Source organism: Cyprinus carpio, chromosome A22, assembly GCF_018340385.1.
Source record: "Cyprinus carpio isolate SPL01 chromosome A22, ASM1834038v1, whole genome shotgun sequence".
Classification (NCBI taxonomy): Eukaryota; Metazoa; Chordata; class Actinopteri; order Cypriniformes; family Cyprinidae; genus Cyprinus; species Cyprinus carpio.
In genome coordinates, this window is record NC_056593.1 from 21,365,208 (window position 1) to 21,388,257 (window position 23,050).

General features: G+C 38.4%; 2 protein-coding genes across 3 annotated transcripts in view; one reads left to right on the forward strand and one right to left on the reverse strand.

Moving 5' to 3' along the window:
- The window catches only part of LOC109112134 (WW domain-containing transcription regulator protein 1-like), a 49,013-nt gene extending 33,623 nt beyond the window's left edge, over positions 1 to 15,390 (forward strand). The window contains exons 3-6 of one of the 2 annotated variants that reach the window (XM_042712229.1): positions 9,490 to 9,722; positions 11,919 to 12,040; positions 12,162 to 12,274; positions 13,330 to 15,390. In XM_042712229.1, the coding sequence (XP_042568163.1) occupies positions 9,490 to 9,722; positions 11,919 to 12,040; positions 12,162 to 12,274; positions 13,330 to 13,511 (650 nt within the window). In that variant the 3' untranslated portion in view covers positions 13,512 to 15,390. Of the gene's footprint in view, positions 1 to 9,489; positions 9,723 to 11,915; positions 12,041 to 12,161; positions 12,275 to 13,329 lie in introns of both variants that reach the window. The other variant, XM_042712228.1, reaches the window with a different exon arrangement.
- Positions 15,391 to 17,751: 2,361 nt separating this feature from the next.
- LOC109112461 (transmembrane 4 L6 family member 4-like) lies at positions 17,752 to 19,792 on the reverse strand. The gene is made up of 5 exons (XM_019125382.2): positions 19,523 to 19,792; positions 19,084 to 19,173; positions 18,635 to 18,786; positions 18,364 to 18,547; positions 17,752 to 18,215 (listed from the first exon to the last, which is right to left on the reverse strand). Exons 1-5 carry the CDS (start codon positions 19,691 to 19,693, stop codon positions 18,207 to 18,209), a joined length of 606 nt encoding a protein of 201 aa, XP_018980927.1. The 5' UTR covers positions 19,694 to 19,792; the 3' UTR covers positions 17,752 to 18,206.
- Between the last annotated feature and the right edge of the window lie 3,258 nt (positions 19,793 to 23,050).

The window sequence follows — 23,050 nt, forward strand, 5'->3', positions numbered from 1 at the left end:
TGAGTGTGAAAGCCATCCCTCCCAGTAGTCCACATTCCCCATTAATCATGAAAACACACATGCTCTCTCTTACTCAGCTGGAGAGGAGCAGAAGGAGCTTTGCTACAGGTGCTTGCCCTGTGTAACTCCAATGCTCAGTGCTCTAATATCACACCTCTGATGTGGAATTGGGATGAACTTCATGGAGTTTAATAGATGTACAGTAGTTGTGTTCTAGTATAATGAAATACAGTTCTTTTCTTGTGCGTTTAGAGGTTTGTGCTAAGGGTTAGAGATTTAAAAACAAACTCCTAAAGTATTAAACCTGAGCATTACTCACCCCACTCCATTTGTGCTACTCACATGAATAACACCACAAATCATCCACAGCACTTTCCGCGCACCCAGTTTCTGAATTCATAAATTCCGAATTCAAGTGGACTATATTAGTGGAGTATTGTAGGGAATAGTATACTGGTTGAATGTATAGGGGTTGATTTAGAAAAGCCATTATTAAATGGCAATTATTACATTTTGTACATTTTACTAAATTAGTATAAATTTGTATATTTGCATGTTTTTGTACAATCTGTTTATGCCCCACTGAGTGTTAGGTTTTAGGATTGGACCTTCATGCTTATTGTTTTTCTAAAAATGTAACATTTTTGTACGAATCAAATCATACGAAATCGCGTAAAATATCATAAGATCAGGTTGCATTCAGAACGTACAGTATTTGAACCTAATATGTGTTTTTAAGGGATCATTCACATTTACTAGTCTGTTTTGTGTTATTTTAGACTAGGTACATTAATAAACTAAGTGCTGTAGACTAAGTAACATGAAACAACGTGTTTCATTTAGTAATTTATTTGCGATTGTGTATATGACATGAAGGCAGTCTGTCTGTTGATCAGAGTAATGTTTAGCTGCTTTTTCTGAGGGGGTCAAATGCTGATTTAATGAAGAAGAAAGTCTCCCATCCGGCAGATCTGAAATCTTTTAAAGCTGCATTAGATTAGTTGACTGTCGTATGCGAGGCGTTCTGTGTTGTTTGCTCTGCCCCGTGACACGGGCCGCGGCTCTGACTCTGTCAGTACCATAAATGATTTCCAAATGTGCTTGCTTTGTTTGGCTTTTTTCTTCCCAAATCCTGATTTGTGATGAAATGGAAAAAAAGGTGTGCCTCTGCTTTGTTGCCAGCCGAGACACAGATTCCTGCGAGGGGGTGGGGGATGGAGGCATAAGAACAAGACGAAAGAGTTCAGAGAGAGAAAGATTCCTTCCAGCACTGCATACAGCAGACGCCAACTATCTCAGCATATAGAGTTACATACTATGAAGTTCGAGATGTTGTCTCCATTCACAGGAAGTAAAGATAACAAACTAAAGATATTTAACAAAAACTTTGATCTCCCATACTCTTAACCTTTACCCCCTAAAAGACAAAAATGAAAAATGTATTTTTCCTTTTCAATGTGAAGGTATCAGACATCATGACGGTGATAATGTCCCACTGCGCTTGTCTGAATGTGAATGAAGCTGCTTAGTCTGAAATAATCGTGTGTGTTTAAGCCGACCTGCTGCACTCATTCAAACAGCTGCTCTTTCACCCTGATCTTCTGTAAACTCATTTCTCTTGTGCACGATCTTCCAGTGACTCAATCGCTCAGGTTTTTTTGACATGGCCGTGTCATCCATTTTGGCTCACCGGGAACTACTACAATTTCAGAAGACACATAATAGAAAGCCTTGACTCAGACTCTGTGCCTACAATCCCACAATTCCTTGTGCTTCCTCTGTCCCTGGATGGAGGATTTTTCTTTTTTTTCAGCCTCTAGGAACTTGAGAGGCAGCAGCTTTCCTGTATTCTTAGTTTAGACTAGCTTGAGCCTTCACCTGTTGTGTGTTCGCGGTAATTCATGGTGGGCCCTCCTCAAAATTGAGGGATTATGGGCAATTGACACCCTAATGCAGGAGTGTATTATTAGAACAATACAGTTTTGTTGAATGCTTTCCATAGCTTTTTTCCCCCTCGCTTGCAACAACAATTGCCATATTACATCACACTCTGGAGTTTTAAAGGCAGCTGCAACTGCTTTTTTTTTAGCTCTTATGAAATTGAGCCCAGTATGAATGTGTCATCTGGTCAATGATGAGATGCTCTTTTTTTAATTGTATTAAAATGTACAAGATGTAATTCGTTCATACAATGACTTTAATATAGATCTTATATGATGAGGATTTTTTTCAATTTCTGAAAACAAATTCTACTTAATTGAATTAGAGGCTGTTGTTCTCCAACAAAATCATGTAGTCTAACATGCAGAAACATTCAAAAACAAAAAACATTCAATGTCATAGAGAGGTCTCTTATAATATCAGATCATTTAACTTTTTTAATGACAAGGCAAGGTTAGTTAAGGTTCTTAAATGTGTATTTGCAACTTCCCAGTAACTTAATGCCTCAAAGAATTTATGATTATATTATTTAATATGATTTAAAAATAAAAAAAACTTGTTACCTTGAAAAATATTAAGAACTTTTTTAATAATTATAATTAAGATGTGTACACCCATATGTATTCAGTGTGTAAATAAATTATGTCATTTCTTTTTACTTGATGGTTGCACCACATGACATTATTAAAAGAGTTATTAAATTTCACATTTTCTTGTAAATTGTATAAATATTTTCACAACCATTTGAAACCACCATGAATACAAACTTGATTTTGTTCATTTGGTTTTGATTGAATTTGAAAAGTCAGCTATATTATATTGTGTAATACTGAATACTGCTTTGTGACCTTGGTTACATCAACTGAAAAGGATCGTCATTTTAGTAATTACATTTTTATGACAGATGAATCTCAATTAAACCACTAAGCTGTCAGAACAAGTATGAATAAATGGAACCTTTAGGGGAACAGCAGCTTGTTACCGGGGCAGTAACCTTAAACAGACAACTTTGAGCCTTATTTACCCCTAAAAGGTGCACTTTAGTTATATATACTCTTACGATACTACTATGTACCTTTTAGGGGTAAATGCAGTATAAAGTTGTCCCTTTAAGAGTACTGCCACAGTGACAAGCTATTGTACCTCTAAAGGTGTAATTTTTGCTCATTTAAGCAAACCAAAGAGTAGCGCAGTAAATGAAGCCCACTTCTCTGGTCATCACTCTGGAGTGTGGGTCAGGCTGCTGGCTGATCTCTAGCTGTTGTGCTGTTGCCGAACAGGACAGTTACCCGAGGGTTGGGAGCAGGCCGTGACCCCTCAGGGAGAAACATACTTCATTGACCACAAAACCCAAAGCAGCTCATGGCTGGACCCACGGGTGGGTGAGTACTCCCTTCTAGCGTTCCTGGAGTCCAATCCGCCCAGTAGCTTGATTTAATGCTGTCATGTTTCCACCTCCCACTCCAATCCCACAATCTCTTTCCTGATAATTTGATCCGTTTCCCACACTACCACTAATCTGAACATGCACTATGATGAAATGGCATGAGGGTGTTGCTCTAGTGCTGTGACTAGCATGTGCCTACACTGAAGGTGAAATGATCCAGAGATGATTTGCAATACATGCTAATACGTGTTGTTTGTGATCAGTGATCATTTCACTTATTAAAACTTAACAGTCCTTGACAGATATATTAATATGACCATCTTCAAGGACAATGAAAATTCTGTTCATTTACTTAACCTCATGTGGTTCCTGTATGACTTTTCATTCTTCTGTAAAACACAGTCAAAGATATTTCGAAGAATTGTTTTCATCCATACAGTGGAAGTCAATGGGCTCCAAAACAAAAATGGACCTTACAAAAACCTTACAAAAAAAGAAAGTCATTCAAGTTTGGAATGGCATGGGGGTTAGTAAATGTTGACCAAATTTTCATTTTCCAAAAGATACTAAGGATATTCTTATTTTTTCTAGTGACTAACTAGCAACAGATATGTGTATTCTACAGAAAAATATATATCCACAAACATAGTAAATTTTTAATATAGTACAGTACATGAATGCTCAGGCTACTCCTAATTTGCATGCTGTCTATCCCATAATAGTGCACCGAGAAACCACTTTCGGTGGATTTACTGTACACTGACCAGTGTGCAATGTGTTGTAACTTTAGTTTCAGAATTTGCTCCAAGTTGCGGATCATTGACACTGAGTTTCTATGTATTATGTTTTAATGTATCATTTAATATGGGTTTCTATGTATTATGTTTTAATAGAGGATATTAGTTGCTGTCATGATGTCAGATTTTCAATACACGATTATCATGGGCAATCACTGAACTTAACAGAGTGTGTCCAGTTATCATCTGCAGCATACCGTTATACATCGTAACCATCAGGCCCCCCTAGTGCTGACATACGCCAAGCTCACATGAACGCATTTGTGAAAATCCTGTCAAAAACATGTCCATTTTGCCTAAAAAAAAAAAAAAAAAAAAAAATCCTTAAAAAAAGCGTAAATTTTTTGGGCTTTTCTTAAATTTGTGACTGGAGTGAGCATGCAAGGTCTGAAATTAGTTTTATACCAAGGCTCTTGATTATGAAAAAGCTCTTTGTTGGGACAGGATGTTCATATATTTGTCCTTTAATGTCTCACAGATTTTTGGGACTGGACATTTTCCTTTCCTTTTTTCCAGTCATTTTTGCTGACCCTGCTGGACAGCTTGTGCTGTTTCTGGGAAATCAGTGAAACAAGAAGCTCTTTGTTGGTCAGATTTTAGCAACTCAATCGACTCTGTTCGATCTCTCTCCCTCTCTTTCACGAACCTGGTCCGCTGCACATGTGTTTCCTATCATGGCGGGTGTTGTGACACTCAGATGTCAGGGGGCCCAAAGGCTTTACCTAAGCCAGAGTGTGTCAAAGTACTTTTTTTGAAGCTCTTTACATCTGGACAAGGTGCAGCACACACTGGGGAGAAGGGATGCCTGAATCCGTCAAGTAACACGATGCTTTGATTCTTGGTATGCGGCTGGGATTGGTATTAATCGTAACCGACTTTACATCTGGAGCTGCAGCACACACTGGGATACATCGTAACCGATAGTCAGGCCCACCTGTTGGTATCCTGTCAGTTGAGAGAAAACATGTCCAGGCCGCTACTGGGCCTCCATAACACCTCAGCAGTGTTGCCACAGGCTGATTGCCCTCCATGCCAAAAAAAAAAAAAGCAAAAGGATTCCCCGAATAAATAAAAAATTAAATAATAATTGTATTTTGTGTGAAAATTTTGGGCTTTTCTTGGGAAAATTTGCACCGAGACACCATTTTCATCACAATTAATGGATGAATCATTTTTGCATCACAAGTGACACCTAACAGAATTGAAATAATAATTCAGTTTTATACAGCGTATTTTAACATTGATCAAATTTACTCAAAAATGAAAAATCTGTCATTGTCTCCTCAACCTACTTATTCATCTTTGAAACACAAATGAAGATATTTTAATGAAACTTGAGAGATTTCTGTCATTCCACTAAAACTCCATTCCACCAAAACTTTCAAGCTTTAAAAAGTTAATGAAGACATCATAAAACGAATCCATATAAACTAAGCGGTTTCAGCCAAGTCTTCTGAAGAGATGTGATTGCTTCATATGATGAACAGAATGAATTTATTCTCTTATTCACATAAAAACATTGATCAACACATATCTATAGAGCACATCAAATATGGTAAATAAATGCAACTTTACACGCTTGACACACGAGAACAAACCTCACTGGTTCATCCGCATCAAGAAAGCATCTTTTAGTAGAATGGACTTTCAGTGAACAGAAATCTCTCAGATTTCAAGAGTTCTTTATTTGTTTCGAGGATGAAAGGGTTTACATTGCGGTGATGGTTAGCGATTCATGACAATTTTCATGTCTGGGTGAACTAACCCTTGAATTGTCATGGAAAATAATATCACAATGCAAAATATCTTATTGGTAGTAAAAATAGTTGATGACTTCAATGACAGTAGTGAGATCTGAACTAGCGAATGTCTGCTCTTCATCTGACCATATAAGGCCATCATATCGGTTGCCAAATCCTCCACCCCATCCATAAAACTGATCCTCTGAAGATCTTTTTGATGTGAAAAACTGTTTGCAAATCTTATAAAGAAAGCCAATTGTGATAATCCTCGGCTCCTGCCTGGTTATGATTGTGGAGTTGAGTAGAGTTTAGTTGCTGGTTTCTTTCCATGAAGCAGATTTGTTCCTCTAAAAGTCCTTTCAGAGTGATGAGTTGGTGTATCTCTTGACATTTTGACCTGGTTTATCATTTACCACACTTCGATAGTTAATGTGTTGTCTTCCTGTTCACTAGACAGTTGATAGCCTGAAAATGTCTTTAGCAAGCCTGAAGAATCACAGCATTTAGTCTAACAAGGAAATTGGTTAAGTGCCAGTTTGAAACCGTTCTCTTGTGCATTATGTAACCCTCTCCAACAGAAATCCATTTATAGTAGAACTGTGATACACAGAGGGTGATGGGCTCAACTTTTTCCACCCAGTAAGTCTGATTGAGTCTTTTGCACATTCGAGAAGATGTGGATCTTGTGCACACCTTTAAGTTGTGTCAACTTAAAGGTTGGGGATTTGAACAAGCTACAAATATGATACTTCAAATCAAGTGAGGTGTGCTCTTGCTTATTCACTCAGACTTATAATTTAGGTCTGATAGACAATATATATTTTTTCACCTTGAATGAGAGACAAACCATATCTAGAGACCTGGAAATTACAGAGACTTGGGTATGGGCTCATTTGATTCTTTTGACCAGTACTTTTACATTTATACATTTGACAGACACTTTTATTCAAAGCAACTTAACATTGCATTCATGAGAATGGAACCCATGGCATTGCTGTGTAAGTACATAGTAGTTAAAGATACATAAAGTGGAACTGTTTTTCTTGAGATTTTCTTTTCTTAAGTACTTCCATTAAGCTACTGTAGCAATGCCATATAAATCAATTAGCAACCACGTACTGTAGCAACACCATAAAAACACTGATAGCAACCATACACCAATGCCTTGGTAACCACCCGCAACATCCTGAAGCCGTTCCAGTCCATTGCACTTCATCTACCTCAGGGGTGTCCTGTCCTGCTCCTGGAGGGCCATGTCCTGCAGAGTCCAGCTCCAGTCTGACCAAACACACCTGTCTGGATGTTTCTAGTGATTAGCTGGTGAAGGTGCGTTTAACTCTGCAGGATAGTGGCCCTCCAGGAGCTGGATTGGACACCCTGATCTAACAGATTTGGAAATCTAGTACATGTCCTATGTGAACGCCCTCATAGACTCATTATACTAATGTGATTCTAGTGGTGAGCACACTTAAGGCCTGTTCACACCGAAGCCGATAACTATAAAGATAACGATTAAGATATCATTCCAAAAATCTTTCTCAATATTAAAGAATAGCAGTCCACACCACAGCTATGACGATAAAGGCACAGAGAAACCATATTGTTGGAATCACTTTCAGGATGATTTTTTCCCAGCTGATGAACGATAAAACATTGACAGCCAATCAGAATCAATCGTGCCATAACAAGCTCGAGAATTTAAAGAGTGTGCACTTATAAAGTTATCGTTCTTGGTGTGAACGGGCCTTCAGCATTACATGATTATATAGTAAGAGTCTCTTTTGCTTGATTATTTGTTCTAAAGCATACTGTAAATCTCAAGAAAACCATTGGGTTCCTGGTTATGTATCTGTAACTGTGTACTTGCGTTTAAAAAATGTACTGTAAAAAACACTGTTTTGAGATTCTGATTTGCTGCTATAGAGTTTTGAGCTGCACTTTGTTTTACAGTACGTGCACTTACAGTTACAAAAGATACGAATTTAGGGATTAAGCCCAAAGTATACTTTGGTGTTTATATGTATGCTAGATTTCTCTACATACTTGTAAAACAGGGCTGTTAAATAAAGTGCTACCAAGTTTTGGATATGAGAAGTTTAGTAGACAGTTGACAGTGTAATTGCATAAACAGTTACATTAGTGTAAGCACAATGTAAGAACAGGTATGCACATAATTAATATGCTGTATCAAATTCTTATTTTTTCATGAAGTATGCAGTGATGCCATAGAAGAACCATTTCAGGTTCCCCAAAGAACCTACATCATTTTAATATTCCACTATATCCCTTTTTCCACTATAAAGAACCTTTTGTGCAGTGGAAAGGTTCTACAGATGTGAAAGGTTCTTCACGGAACCTGCAAAATAGTGTAAATTGAAGTTGAGGTTTGCACCAAATAGAACAGAATACAAACCGAGTCTTACGGTTGTTGAGTCCCTTCCAAGCACCTGATCATTGGTCATGGTGTCACGTACACCAGTGAGTCATTTTTATTTTGAAATAAGCAGCACAACAATTAATCTAAGAGCAGGACAAGCATGAACCGGAGAGCAGAAAGAGTGTGCTTTGTTTGTGCCATGTCTCACGACCCTCTCAGCCCACATCTGCCTTTTACAGGAATGATTTGTCCATGTGAAAGTGGTTTACCCGACAGATAAACACACCGCACACACAGATACACACATGCTCCATATGGTCACGAGTCAGCAGCTCTCTTCGCTGGAGCTGCAGTTCGTTTCTTCCTGTGTGGGGTGAAACGATTATGATCTTGAAACTGGTTGAGTTTGAAGTGAAGGATGTGAAACATACTGTGCTATCGATCAAAAGGTCAGAAACTGTGCCTGCGTCTTTGAAGCAAACATTGTTTCTTATCTTTCTGCGCCTCTGAAAATATCAGACGTTCTGATGTTACACTGAAACACACCAGCTTTTCACAATCCAGAACTCTGGAGATAAATGAAATCACAGTAGAATACAGCAATTATGGTAAACATTTCATTCACAAAAACTGACCATTTTGCTGGCTGAGAAACATTTCTTTTTTAACAAAATGATATAAAACAAATATTAGAAGTTCTTGTGTTATTTAAAAGAGGTCCTCCCTACAGTAGTCATCGACAGTGTGAACTACGCTGGTACCCAGAGCCTAGCCAATCACAACAGAGCTTGATTTGCCACACTGAAGCTGTTTTGAGGCCAGTATTTTTTTTTATCAATAGGACTGGGAAGAGATTTCTCGGTAAACACTTTCCGTGCTGCGTTCTGGCCAGCTGTAATTGAGTCATTGTGTTTGTGTGCCGTCTTTGTTTAACCTGTTTTTCCTCAGACAATCAGAAACATAGCCACATTTCTAAACACTATGATTTGCCATTCATCTGACTGATATGGAAAGCAACCAATCACAGGACACATGACCAGAAATGTAGACGTATATAGACTTTAAAATAAAGTATGTATTATTTCATAACTTCAACTCAGAGTATAAAGTATCTCTCATTGTAGATGCCTGGTGCCTTGTAAATTACTTATTGTTCAAACCAGCCAATCAGGAGTGAGCTTGCCAGATCGAGAAAGTTCTTGTGATTTTTCTGCTCAGTAAGTGTTTGTTGTGTGTTTGTGGCAGTGCTGAACCAGCAGGCCCATCAGCAGCACCTCCAGCAGCAGCAGCAGCAGCAGGTCCCGGTGCAGCAGCAGGTCCAGGTCCAGGTCCAGGGCTCCCAGCAGCAGAGCTCTCAGCCCATGATGAACATGAGCAGCCCCATGAGCGCCCAGCAGCACCAGCAGAAGATGAGACTCCAGCGCATCCAGATGGAGCGAGAACGCATCCAGAGGAGACAGGAGGAGCTCCTCAGACAGGTGAGTGTCTGCTAGAGAAACATGCTTCTGAATATAGCATACAGGGCAAAACAGACATGGAAATAACTGGATTTCAGAAAGGTGGCAATACGTTTTAATCCAAACCAAAAATTCTTCTTTTCTCACTGCTGTGCAAAATAATTTGTTTCTTGATGCCTCAAACCCCACCAACATTTAAAATAAATCACACTTATAAATAGGATCATTTATTTGTTGTTTTGTATTTGAAATAAAATAACATACAAATATTTGATGAACATATGTAAACTGTAAAAAAAAAACTGAAATAAAAAGAAAAGAAATAACAAAAGCACACATTAGAAACATATTCTACATTTAAATTAAAATGCTAACTGAAAATATAAAAACTAATTCAAACTAATAATAAATACTATATTATATCTGTGACACAAGAGTCAGCTTAAGAAGAGTCTTGAGTGAACTTTGACGCCCTCTAGTGGTACTGAAGTTGTGTCTGCTCTCAGCAAGCAACATAAATCACAGCTCAGGTTTACAGAAGTGATTCGAACGAGAACACATCAGCCCAGCGGCAGACAGACCTCACGCAGCTTGTGTTTATATGAAACATCTCTGACTCTTCGGTGACTCTGTTAACTTGGTTTGTGATGATCGACATGTTTTTCTGTGTGAGGACACATGCTGTTTGCATATGTTTGTGGACTAAAGCTGAAAAAAGAACAGCTTTAAAACAGATGAGTCAGACATTGGTTTCTGGTGCTGGACGTCTTCCACAGATTTCTTCCGGACTGAATTCTTGCAGCTGTTTTTGTGAACGTACTCCACCCTGAATCTCATGCCGAGAGACACTCATCTATATATAAACAGGCCGAGCTGCTCTGACCAGCAAATTTGTACACAGAAATGTGGAGCTTATTGTAGCCACCCAGATCCAGTCTGTATCCAGATCAGACGGTGTAACAGCAGCTACAGCCCTGAATGTCAGATCATGTCAACTAGATGAGCCCCAGAGACAGATCCCCTGCAAAGACCTCGTCAGACGAGTCCTCTGCTCAATCTGACCTGTGTCGCAGCCTGGAATTAAACCACATCATGCTGGTTTTGTCTGACCAGAGGAGATCTAGCCCCCGACTGAGCCTGGTTTCTCCCAAGGTTTTTTTTCTCCATTTCTGTCACCGATTGAGTTCCTTTGTCTTGCTTAGTTGGGGACGCTTGACTGATTGCACAGACACTATTGGAAGAGAGCAGAACTGGATGATGAAATCACTATTTAGCTTTATATTATATTAATTTCAGTTTAAGTGATTTTGGTACTTCAGCTTAAACTTCACTTATTTCTGCTTTATTTTAACTAAAGAAAACACTTTTTTAGTAGTTTTAGTTTAAATTAACAATAACAACACTCAGATTGTAATAGTAAATGGTAATCCTTAAAGGGATACTCTATCCCAAAATGAAAATGTTGTCATTAATCACTTACCACCATGTCGTTCCAAACCCATAAAAGCTTCGTTCTTCTTCGGAACACAATTTAAGATATTTTGGATGAAAACAGGGAGGCTTGTGACTGTCCCATAGACTGCCAAATAAATAACAGTGTCAAGGTCCAGGAAAATATGAAAAGCATCGTCAGAATACTCCATCTGCCATCAGTGATTTAACCGTAACGTTATGAAGCGACGAGAAGACTTTTTGTACACGAAGAAAAAAAAATAACGACTTTATTCAACAATTCTTCTCCTCTGTGTCTAAAATTAAATATTGACATGAAAATATTAAAGACTTTATCTCTCTGCTACTAACAGAAAGTGCCATCAGAATAGTAATAACCCCTAACCCAATAAAACACATTTAGCTATTTATCTATATTCAGTTAGTTTTAATTGATATTTGGGTATTGAATAAACTACATTAATATTAATTTACATATATTGTATGTTCCTGATAATCATACTTGCACTAATAACTTTATATACAAGGTATATTGAATTTATTTTAATTGAGGCAGTAAAGCAGTTTTATGGACACAGATTGGCAGGTTTATTTAAACAAATTCATACGTTCATCACTGAGTGTAAATGTTAGTTTCGGCTGCTCATGTTAACGTTTAACCGTCTGTAATGGTTAACAGGGTGAATGAAAGGACACCGCAGACACATGAAAGTGATCTCTGTGAGTGTGCTGGGGTTACAGTGTGTGTGTGTGTTTCTCCAGGAGGTGGCGCTCCGGCAGCTGCCCATGGACTCTGATAATATGGCACCGGTGGCAGCAAACATCAGCTCTCCGCCAATGACGCAGGGCAACATGCCCAACAACAGCTCAGACCCCTTCCTCAACAGGCAAGAGTGTTCTTCACTGCCTCAAAGCTCTCAGTTTAATGATACAAATGAGTTCGATTTGGTCCAGACTTCCCAGATTGAGGGTGTGAAGTGTGTTTAACGTGTCTGTGTGTGTGTGCAGCGGGCCGTATCACTCGCGGGAGCAGAGCACAGACAGCGGGCTGGGACTGGGCTGCTACAGCATCCCCTCCACTCCGGAGGACTTCCTGAACAGCATGGAGGAGATGGACACAGGTACGGCACCAGCAAACCTACTCAGATACAATCATGACGGAACGCTAGTACATGACATTAGTGTTATTTGAGTTATTTTAGAATTTGGTATATTTTTATTTATTTATTTATTTATTTGTGTGTGTGTGTGTGTGTGTGTGTGTGTGTGTGTGTGTGTGTGCGTGTGTTTTGTAAATTTTTTTTTTTTTTTTAGCATGTCTATATAGTTCTTCATTTTTTTTTTATTAATTGTTTTTGTCTTGTTTTATATGTTTATGTAGTTTTTATTAACTTTAAGTTTTTAGATTTAGAAATTAACGTTTTTTTGTTGTTTTTTTTACAATTTATTTCAGTTAATATTTATATTAATGTAAATATTTTTATTGTTTTAATTTTTAGGTTTAATTAGTTGTGTAGCAATTTCCATTGCATTATGATATGACAATATTTTCACAATATTTAAGCAAATCTTCCTCTGGATCTCTTTTTCATTACTATTTTGAGATTATTTTTTTATTCTCATTCTTAATCATGATTTTTTTTTCATTAGATTCTCATTATGTCCTACTGCATAATATAATATAATATAATATAATATAATATAATATAATATAATATAATATAATATAATATAATATAATATTTTTTAATGTTTCTGGGGCTACAGGTCCACTAAAAGTATGTAAAAACCCATTAAATGTTCTCAAACGTCAGAGTTGTAAGGTAGCACATGGGCTTAAATGCATCGTCTTTCTTGTGTGTTGCCCCGTCATATGACTTTGGGATGAAATATGATCAAAATATGCATATTTTGGACAGGTTTTGTGAGATTTCAGTTCCAGTGTGTTGATCAGTTACATACTGCATCTCTTCAGCTGAATCAATTAAACATATACAGTGTAACATGTTTAACTTTCCCCATGCCCGAGTTTGCAGACTCCTGCACTATTCGATGGATGAGTATGATTGTTAGGTGGGTTTATAGATGTTTAGAAGCCATGAAGGGTAACAAGAATGTTTTATGACTGCCAGTGAAATGATTTTTCCTCCCTAACCTCGCCTCGTCCTGTCTGCAGGTGAGAGCATGGTGCCGGTCAGTATGAGCGTCCCGCCGCAGAGCCGTTTCCCAGACTTCCTGGACTCCATGCCCGGCACCAACGTGGACCTGGGCACCCTGGAGGGCGCCGACCTCATGCCCATCCTCAACGACGTGGAGTCGGTTCTGAACAAGAGCGAGCCCTTCCTCACCTGGCTCTAGACTCACTCACACCACACTAAAGACTCTTTTATATAAATACATATATTATATTATATATTCAATCAGCCTCTTCCTCTAGTTTCACTTTTTAGGTATCAGATTCGTTCCCTCACATCACAATGATTTGAAGAACAATACCAAAGTGTTCAGCCTGCGAACAAACAAGCGAGCACGCGTCAATCATAGACATGCGTGTTTGTTCAGTAACTGATGTTGGGTAGATTTGTTTGTGTTCAGAATGACCAGGTTGACAGCAGAAACACCTGAATAGTGTTTGATCATGTTTAACAGCCGCGCTGTGTGTTAGTACATTTAACCCCGAGTTAGGGTTAGTCAAGCTTTACCGGGTGAATCTCACCAAACCTGTCAACAACGCACGGAAGCTGATTTCTGCCATGGAAAATATATATATATAAAAAGGTAATTGCGATTTTATTCACAATTCTTTTTTTTTCTCTTCAGATCTCGCAATTCTGCATGTGGTCAGGTGTCTAAAAATTTAGAAACAAGTAATCGTGAGATGTCACTGAGAGTTCAGAGAAAAAGGTCAGAATTACGAGACTTAAACAATTCTAATAATAAAGATTATGAGATGGAAACTCAACACTGACTTTTTTCTCAGAATTGTGGGTTTATAACTTGCATTTTTAAGATATAAACTCGCAGTTGCGGGAAAAAAGTCAAAATTGAGAACAATTACCTTTTTTTATTTTAAAATCAGATATTTCTTGGCAGAAATAAGCTATCATAAAAATGTATTTGGATCAAGAATAAGAACTAAAAAGTAAATGCTTCTAGAAAATAAAGCCACTTTGTAGGACCATTCGGATTTTTTGAATAATAATTAAGCATGTTTGCCGTAAAACACTAATGAGAATCACTACTGAGAATGAGAATCAAACTTTTTTATTACAGTAATGTAAAACTAGTTTTGTTGGTATAAATGGCTGTATTTTGGTTGATTCAGATGCTATCAGTTTTCAAGGGTGTTTAATAGTCAGAAAATCATAACGGTCCTTACGTTTTCATGAGATTCACCCTGCTTTTTCACATTTTGCCAAATCAGTGGCAGAAGTGTGCCTGTCAGAGCTTTACATTGTGACTTTATATCCAACGAATAACTATTTCAGATGTGTTTTACTTTTATTCCAGTTTTAGCTATTGTGTGAAGCTCATGATGCTCCAGATGGCATTTGTAGACAAGCGTTTCATATCATATATGTTTTTATGTACTGCTACAGTATTCCTATTTTCTATTCTGTGCTCTTGACATCTGGTGCATTGAATTAGTTTGCAGTTTAGTATTTATCAAGAGCTATGAACTTCTTTTTAAATAGTTTTTAGATTTGTTTCCTTTTTTTCAGGAATTTTAAATGTTTTCGAAGCACTACAAATATGCCAAGGATTCAGCAACACTGATCTAGTCCCTTGATATCTGCAGGGAATATCTGCATTAAGTATTTCCTCTTACCAGAGATAATTTTGCCTTTATTTGGATGATCATTGGGGCACACTCTTGATTTTAGCACCCCGGCTGAAATCCAGTTCAATACATAAACATATATATATATGTTTTTGGTTTTTTTTCTACACAGGTCTACTTTTTGTATTGCATGTTTGATCTGTTTGATATTCATAGCATCAGGGGTGTATAGACCCACCTCACCGTGACTTCTTTATTGTTTATGGTTACTTTATAGATGGGTTATGAATTGAAGTGTGCTGGATCTGTGGATTGTGCAGACGGTTGGGCGGCGGGTGATTTTTAGTACCTGTAGGTCAAACTGAGCTCATGACGTCCTTTATAAGGGCCGAGCGGGTCAGAAAGAGCCGGTATGAGCTGTTCTCGAACCCGAGTGACCTCAGAGACGTCCACACAGTGGAGCCGTCGGTTTCTTCAGGTTTGGACAACTAAGGACGAGATCCGGTGGTTCTGCAGACACTCAGCAAGAGGGACCTTTAATGATTTAATGATTTTCTATGATATAAACTGCTTTTCCAGAACCTAAATCATGCAATTTCCCACAGAGTTGAATACGGCTTCCGTTTCATAAAATGCTAATTTTTTGTTGTGTTATGGGCTGAGATGAAATCTGGTGTGTGTAATTTGTACCGTTGACGCCAGATTTATGTAGCGCTCCACACTTCAGCATGCTTTAGGTTTTGTTAGATTACTGATGTGAGTGTTGGTCACATGCTGGAAAGCTCAGAAAACAAACTGCGTTCCACAGAAATTGATGTGAGTGTTGCTCTACAAAAATTGTCAGTGAAATCAAAAGGAAAAGAATTAAATGTTTTATTAGCATGGTTAATATGATGGCGGTGTACTGTACGTGAGAAATGTGGTTGTAACCTCTAAGAAATCTCTAAAATTGTCAGTTATGATGGCGGTGTACTGTACGTGAGAAATGTGGTTGTAACGTTGTGTTGCAAATTGACTTTGAGAAAAGTTGGTCTTTCTGACTTTCACAGCCCTGTCTAAAATTGTCAGTGAAATCAAAAAGGAAAAGAATTTATTTGTTTTGTTAGCATTTTTGTGTTTAGTTGAGTTTTTTTTTTTATTTGTGTTGTTTGGTTGTAAGTTTTTTTAAGGTTTTAATTGTATTGTAAAAGTACCCTGGAATTTATTGGGTTGTGATGGGCATTGTATATAAGAGACTGAATTAGATTTTAAATTATCATATAGTATGGTTAGTGAATATTTCAAATTGTCTTTGTTGGAATTTTTGAAAGTATCTTGTTGGTGGTTGTATTTTTTAGAATGAATTAGAGTTCAACATAAGTCAAGGATTGATGTTACATTTTGATATATTAAACTTACTCTCCTTGCTCACTCCACGCCAAAGGTCAAACTCTAATGCAAATAAACGACAGTTTGCACGTGAAGGTTTACAAAGTTGTGTCTTCTCTGACTGAAACAGTTCAAGGCGCTAAAAAAGCACTTTCTCAATTGAGTTCCCAATCAGGGGGCAAGGCAGGCGAAAAGTACGGCCCGCAGTGCCGGCATGTAGCAGAAATCTATCCATTGAATCCCATTTCATTTTTTTTGCGTCACAGATTTGGAATAACTTCACATCCTAGGGGCAATTTAAAGCTGATTGTCCAATAAGATACACAACCATGTATAAACCAAACATTATTTAAAAAAGTTTTGTACAAATTATTTTATACTCGTGTCTGAAACTGACACGGAGGAAAGCTCGCAGGCATCGGGGAGACCAACAAACTATTTAAAACAGAAATTATTCATAACGACAAAGAACTTCCCATCAACTGTCTCTGCAAGGTCAAATGGCAGCAGTTTGCACGCACAGGTGTCCACAGTGCTGACGTCATCAAAGCTTAGTTTGAGTCTGCGCGTCAGAAAGGAACAGTTCTCATCGCTAAAACGGGTGTTCTAGAGTGTACTCTTTTACTGTTTTACTGAGGTTTGTGAAACGCGTACACGGTTAAAGTTACATCACTTAATATTATGCTTACTGTATAAAAGAACACTGCATATGTACTACTGGCTGACATGCCCCTAATGGTTTTATAATTATTATAATACATGCCCCTAATGGGAAATTATTTTGTGAATGTTGTTGTTTTTTATTAATTGTTTTTTTTTTTAATGTTTGAGTTGATTTTTTGTGGGTCTGTTTTTGTTTTTTGTGATATTATTTTGTGAAGATGCTTGTAAGCTGATTGTCCAATAAGCAGCTGTACAATATTTTTAGTTTGCTATAAAACGTTATGAGGGGGGAAGCTTATCAGATATTTATAAAGCATCTTGTAGTCTACATGCATCATAGAGCTGACTATTTGCTGTGAAGTTAATCATTTTCTTGTTGTGTGAAGATGAGAACTGTTACCTATAAAGCCATCATAAAATAACATTCCCCTCATAAAACCCCTGATAACACATCAACATCACACTGGCGGAAACAACAAACAGAAAGCAATAACTCGGATATAAGTTATAACATTGCATAAGAACACTTATCAAGAACGTGCGAGTGCAGTTTCAGCTTGCGCATCATGTTATTGCATGCTCTTTGCATATTTAGTTATAAAAATGGACACAAATCATGTTCAGCAGCCCAGCTGTTGTTTATGAAGTAACCCTGAACTCTCCAGAGTCTGTCAGGGCACTTCCCAGATCCTCTCACTGTCCCTTCTGCTGCTTCCTGTTTTCTAAAACAGTCAAAATCGCAAAAATCTTGCTGAGTGAGATGGAAAAGCCCAAATTGCAACAAGGACAGCTTCAAGAGTTTATTAAGTGTCAAATATTCTTTTACTACATTTCAACCAATTTCCTGAGATAAAACCTGTTAACTTTTATCAAATATTCCATATATTTGCACGTTGCCTTCATCCATCAATAAAAAAAGCCTGAATACTTGTACGAAAATAACATTCTCCTACAGTTTGAATAAATATTCAATATTCTTTACAATATGTATCAATACACTATTTATCAATATCCTATATCATATAAATCTATATGAATACATATGTAGGCTATACTGTATATAACAGTATATAAAAATATCTGTTGTCTTCATCAGCCATCAGGCAGATGAGGTATACAACAAACAACATCCATCTAAACAGTATAAATACAAATTATGAGGTGACAAACTGTTGACAATTACAGATATGGATGTATGATAAGTCCTGAAGATCCACTGATCCAAGTCCATTCTGAGTGGTTTAGGAGCTCTGTGGGTAAACACATGGTCAAGTTATTTCAGCGCATCAGATATTTGCTACAAACTAATGATGATTTTACATAAATTATCTATTCAAATACAGATATAAGGCCTGTGTATGATTTATTATTATTGTCATCATCAGAGTTCACTCGTACCCCGCAGCAGCCGCAGCAGTCTCCACAGATGGTGCCGATGAGCCCGTTGATCACCTGGAAAGCGCACAGACCGATCTGAACCAGACCGGTGATCAACAGGATTGAGAACAGGGTCAGATGCCACGTGACGATATCACCCGGACCACCGCATATATCCCACAGCGTTCTGTTGGACAGGTAGTTCCTAAAAGAAAGAAACCAGGTGGCATGTGTTACATTACAGCTACCGGATTATTACTTGATTTCATTTCAGTTAATAATAAACACGCACCCGTCAGCAAATGGGTAAGTGAGGTTATAGATAGTCCCATTGGGAAAGGTAGTGAAGCACTTGGGCCCGTGATTAATGGCCACACAAGACACAATAACGGAGTAAGCGGCGCCCACAGCTCCGGCCGCGGCGAACAGAATGGAGCCAAACATCTGGATTAAAAAAACAAACATACAAGTATGACTCCCTGTTAGCTTGTATATCAGAATGTTTCTTCCAGTTTCTTTAATTTATTACAGTACCAGTGGTGCTTTTGTAAAAGTATGTGTTGCGAAAACCACTTACAAGTATGGTAAAAGTAAGAATACAAATGCATATTTCTAATATTTCACCCAGAAAGTCCTTTTCTGGTGGGAATTCTTAAATGGCGAGAATAATGTGATCATTGTGTTGAGGACTGGTGTGAAAATGTCATTTGTCACATGAACTCCTCAGATGGCACTTCTCACCGCAAAACGTTTTCCGCAGCTCTCATTCCCACAGCAGCCGCAGCAGTCATTGTTCTTCAAGCCCAGGAAAACCAGTGCAGGGAAAATCATCTAAACGAAGACCAGCTCGTTACTTAAAGGTGGACGTTTGCCCATAAGGTCATTTCTACAGTACAATAAATAAAAGCCTTGAAAGAAATCACAAATAGTGAAGTACATAAGAAAAAGAAAAGAAAAATCATTAAATAATACAGGTGGACTCATTCATGGACTCATCCCTAACCCTAACCCTAACAGAGCAAATTTATGTGCAAATCCATTTTAATGTTTCTTTAATGAATTCACAGAATATTCTTTTAACAGAAATTTGAGCTCAAATTAGAGTTCTTCGATATTGATAGTATTTAGTTTTCCTATTTTCCTCTTACAAGAAGTTATTTGCATTTGCGCATCCACTCACCAGCACACCAGATCCCAGAATTCCTCCGAGGTAAAAGACTTCGTCCGTGATTTCGCTGCTCTCGGTCACATTACCACCCGGGAAAAACAGCAAAATGTTGCAGAGGATACAGATGATGGCCAGCGGGATGAGGGTTACCCCCAGGCATTTGGCGCAATTTCCAGAACACATAATTCAGTCAAATACAGTCCACAGTGTGAGCGATGGGTCTGGGGTCTCAGAATCCTTTGTTCGGGTTAGGTGTCCGTTCCTGTGCTTGTGCAGGTGAGTGTCAGTGTGGATTTATACCCTCCTGCTGCTGTGATGTCAGTGATGGGCAACTCTCTGTAAATGTGTAACTGTGGTGTGTCTTTCAGACCCCTCATACTATCACCAGTGAGTCACAGCGGCCTCACTTTACCATGCAGCACTTTATGTTGCAACACTTTGTGTGTATGTTTTTTTTGACTCTCAAAGCCATGATTGCCATTCACTTCCATTATAAGACTGACAGACTGCAACGGTTTGAGTTCAAAATCTTCGTCTGTGTTCTACTGAAGAAACAAAGTCACCTACATCTTGGATGCCCTGGGGATCAAATTTTCCTTTTTGGGTAAACTATCCCTTTAATTATACTTCAGTGGATCAAAAACACTCAAAAGTTCAGCTAATTGCATTTATATAAATTTAATGCAATTACTATAATATAACTTAAACTATTACACATTTTCAGTTTAAAATGCGATTAAACATTTGATTATTTAAGTTCATTGTTTTAACATATATTATTATAAGTACTATTTTTAAAAGTAATCTGAAGGGTACTTGTTTTTCATAAGGGTTTTGTCATAGGCAGGTGAGGCGAAGGCAAGGGAGAGTGTAATGCCACGCCAGCAGAGGGAGCCCTCTCCCGAGTTCTGACTGGTACCACTCCCTCTGCTGCTTCTTTGATCACTTCCTGCAGCCATTTAAGCATGGTCAGGCTAAACAGGCCTTTGCGAAGTATTGCCATTATCACTGCCTTACCGAGCGTTTCCATTGTCTTGTTTTGAGTGCTACGTGTATGATTTATCGCCTGTTTCTCTGGATTTAGCCTTTTGGATTTCCCTCGTACTTGTTTGGTGGTTGGACTGATTATTGTGATTTTGACTTTTTGGCCTGTGACCACGACTCTGATTTCTGCCCCACATTTTGGATTGTTGAACTGTTTGCTCATTAAACTTCTGCAAATGGATTCTAACACAGCCTCTGCCTCACCCTCATTACAGAATACTTCGCCTCCATTGAATCCAGCGGAAGTTTCTCAGCTTCAAGTGGCTTTCGCTTATCAAAGCGAAATGCTCAAGAACAGCTCAACAAGCTTCAGTTTGCAAATGAGTATCTGACCCAATACATTTGATCACTTCCTTCTCCTACACCACAGACGGTAAGACTTGCTATGCCTGAAAAATTTGATGGTTCAACTGAGCAATGCTGGGGCTTTATTCGTCAAGTGGAGATTTTTTTTTTTGCTAGCCAGGAAGAACAGTTTTACTCAGATGAAAAGAAATGTGCTTTTTTGATGTCACTGCTTTCTGGTAAAGCAATTGATTGGGCTGCAGCAGTCTGGGAGACAGACCCTTTGTTGCGTACCTCATATGATTACTTTGTCAAACAGTTACGAGAGGTGTTTGAGTATCCTGCTGGGGGTAAGGATATCTACACAATTGCTTAATTTGTCTCAAGGCAACCGCACCGCTGCAGATTATGTTATTGAGTTTACAAAGCTTCCTGCTCAAAGTGGCTGGAATGACATCCCTTTAAAGGCTGTGTTCCGACAAAGCTTGAACATCGATCTACAGACTGAACTGGCTTGCAAGGGTGAGAACTGTTCATTTACTGAATATATAACTCTTGCTATTAAGATCGATAACCTCATGAGGATGCTCCCAAAAGGAAAACTTTCCAATCATCACAGGCTCCTACCACACACCAGCACTGCCATGTTCCTCTTCCCATGTCAATGCCTAGCCAGGAGCCCATGCAACTGGATTTCTCAAGATTTACTGAAGAGGAGAGAACTCGACGACGTCAACTCAATCTGTGCTACTACTGTGGTGAAACAGGCCACCACAGCGTAGGATGCCCACACAAGGCCCGGAGGAACACCAAAATTACTACCCGGGTGAGTGTTGAACAATTTTCCCTTCTTCCAACTAAATTAATGACTCTTCCTATTCGGCTAGCTACTGAAACTACTTTCAACGACTTAACAGCGCTGATCAACTCTGGAGCTTCCCTGAATTTCATCCACAAGGACATCATTAACAAATTCAACATTCCCACTCAACCCTGTGTGCCACCCATCAAGATCAGTGCTGTTAACAATACACCCATAAGAGATGGCATCAACCAGCAAACACAAACACTTCAACTCCATATTGGACTATTCCATCAAGAGGCCATTTCCTTCTACGTCATTGATATGAAATTATCCTTGGCTACCCCTGGTTATCTGTTCATGACCCAATCTTTTCCTGGCATCATGGTGAGCTAACCCACTGGTCTAAATACTGCCAAACCCACTGCAGACAAACCGCTATAACCAAGCCCTGTTTGACAACAAGCATAGAAAACCCAAACACTACTCAAGCTACTAAGATTCCCTCCTGTTATGAGGAGTTCAGTGAAGTTTTTAGTAAAATCAAGGCCACCCAGTTACCACCTTATCGACCATGGGACTGCGCTATTGACTTGTTACCCAATGCCATGCCTCCTAAGAGTAAAGTCTACCCTCTGTCACGCAACGAGACTCAAGCCATGGAAGAGTACATAGAAGATGCTATGAACTCTGGATTTATCTGTCCCTCCACTTCACCAGCTGCCGCAGGATTTTTCTATGTGGAAAAGAAAGATGGAGGCTTACGGCCATGCATTGACTATAGAGGTTTAAATAATGTGACTAAGTTCTGCTACCCCCTTCCACTGGTTCCTTCAGCACTGGAACCACTGTGAGGCCAGGATCTATACAAAGCTCAACCTCAGAAGCGTGTGTGTGTGTAATGTGTTTTGAAATTGTGGAGACAGACCACTGGTCTAGTCGAGCCATTGGTGCCTGGCACAGGGGTCAATTGCTCCTCCTGGAATGTGTTTGAAGTTCGATGGGGAGACCAGAGAGTTGATCTGTTCAGCATCTTCTGGATAATGGGGGTAAACATTGGCCATTTATAGTGCCCATATAACTGTAGACTATGGGGCCAGATTCTGTAATTTATATGCAAATATTAAAAGGCTAAAATGAATTTCTAAGACAAAGCCCAAACAATCGTACATTACTTTTTTTACGTTTTTGTACTGCATTTTTGTCTCTGTGCCAACAAAGCTTTCTCTATAAAATAAAAATACATAATAAAAGCATTTTTGTACAATTGTTTTCACATTTATTTAGCTGTTTTAGCTGTATAGTGTTAATTTTTACATTGTAGTTTCGATTGCATTCTGTTCATTGGCATACTTTGCAGTGATAAGATTTTTAAAAAACATATACAATGAACAAAATTATAAACGCAA

Excerpts from the sequence above, each read along its gene's own strand:
- LOC109112461 (XM_019125382.2), bottom strand. The coding sequence starts at position 19,693 with ATGTGTTCTGGAAATTGCGCCAAATGCCTGGGGGTAACCCTCATCCCG. Across the intron at positions 19,174-19,522 it reads TTCTGGGATCTGGTGTGCTG|ATGATTTTCCCTGCACTGGT; the intron begins GTGAGTGGATGC and ends GTCTTCGTTTAG. Across the intron at positions 18,787-19,083 it reads GCTGCGGAAAACGTTTTGCG|ATGTTTGGCTCCATTCTGTT; the intron begins GTGAGAAGTGCC and ends TTTTTAATCCAG.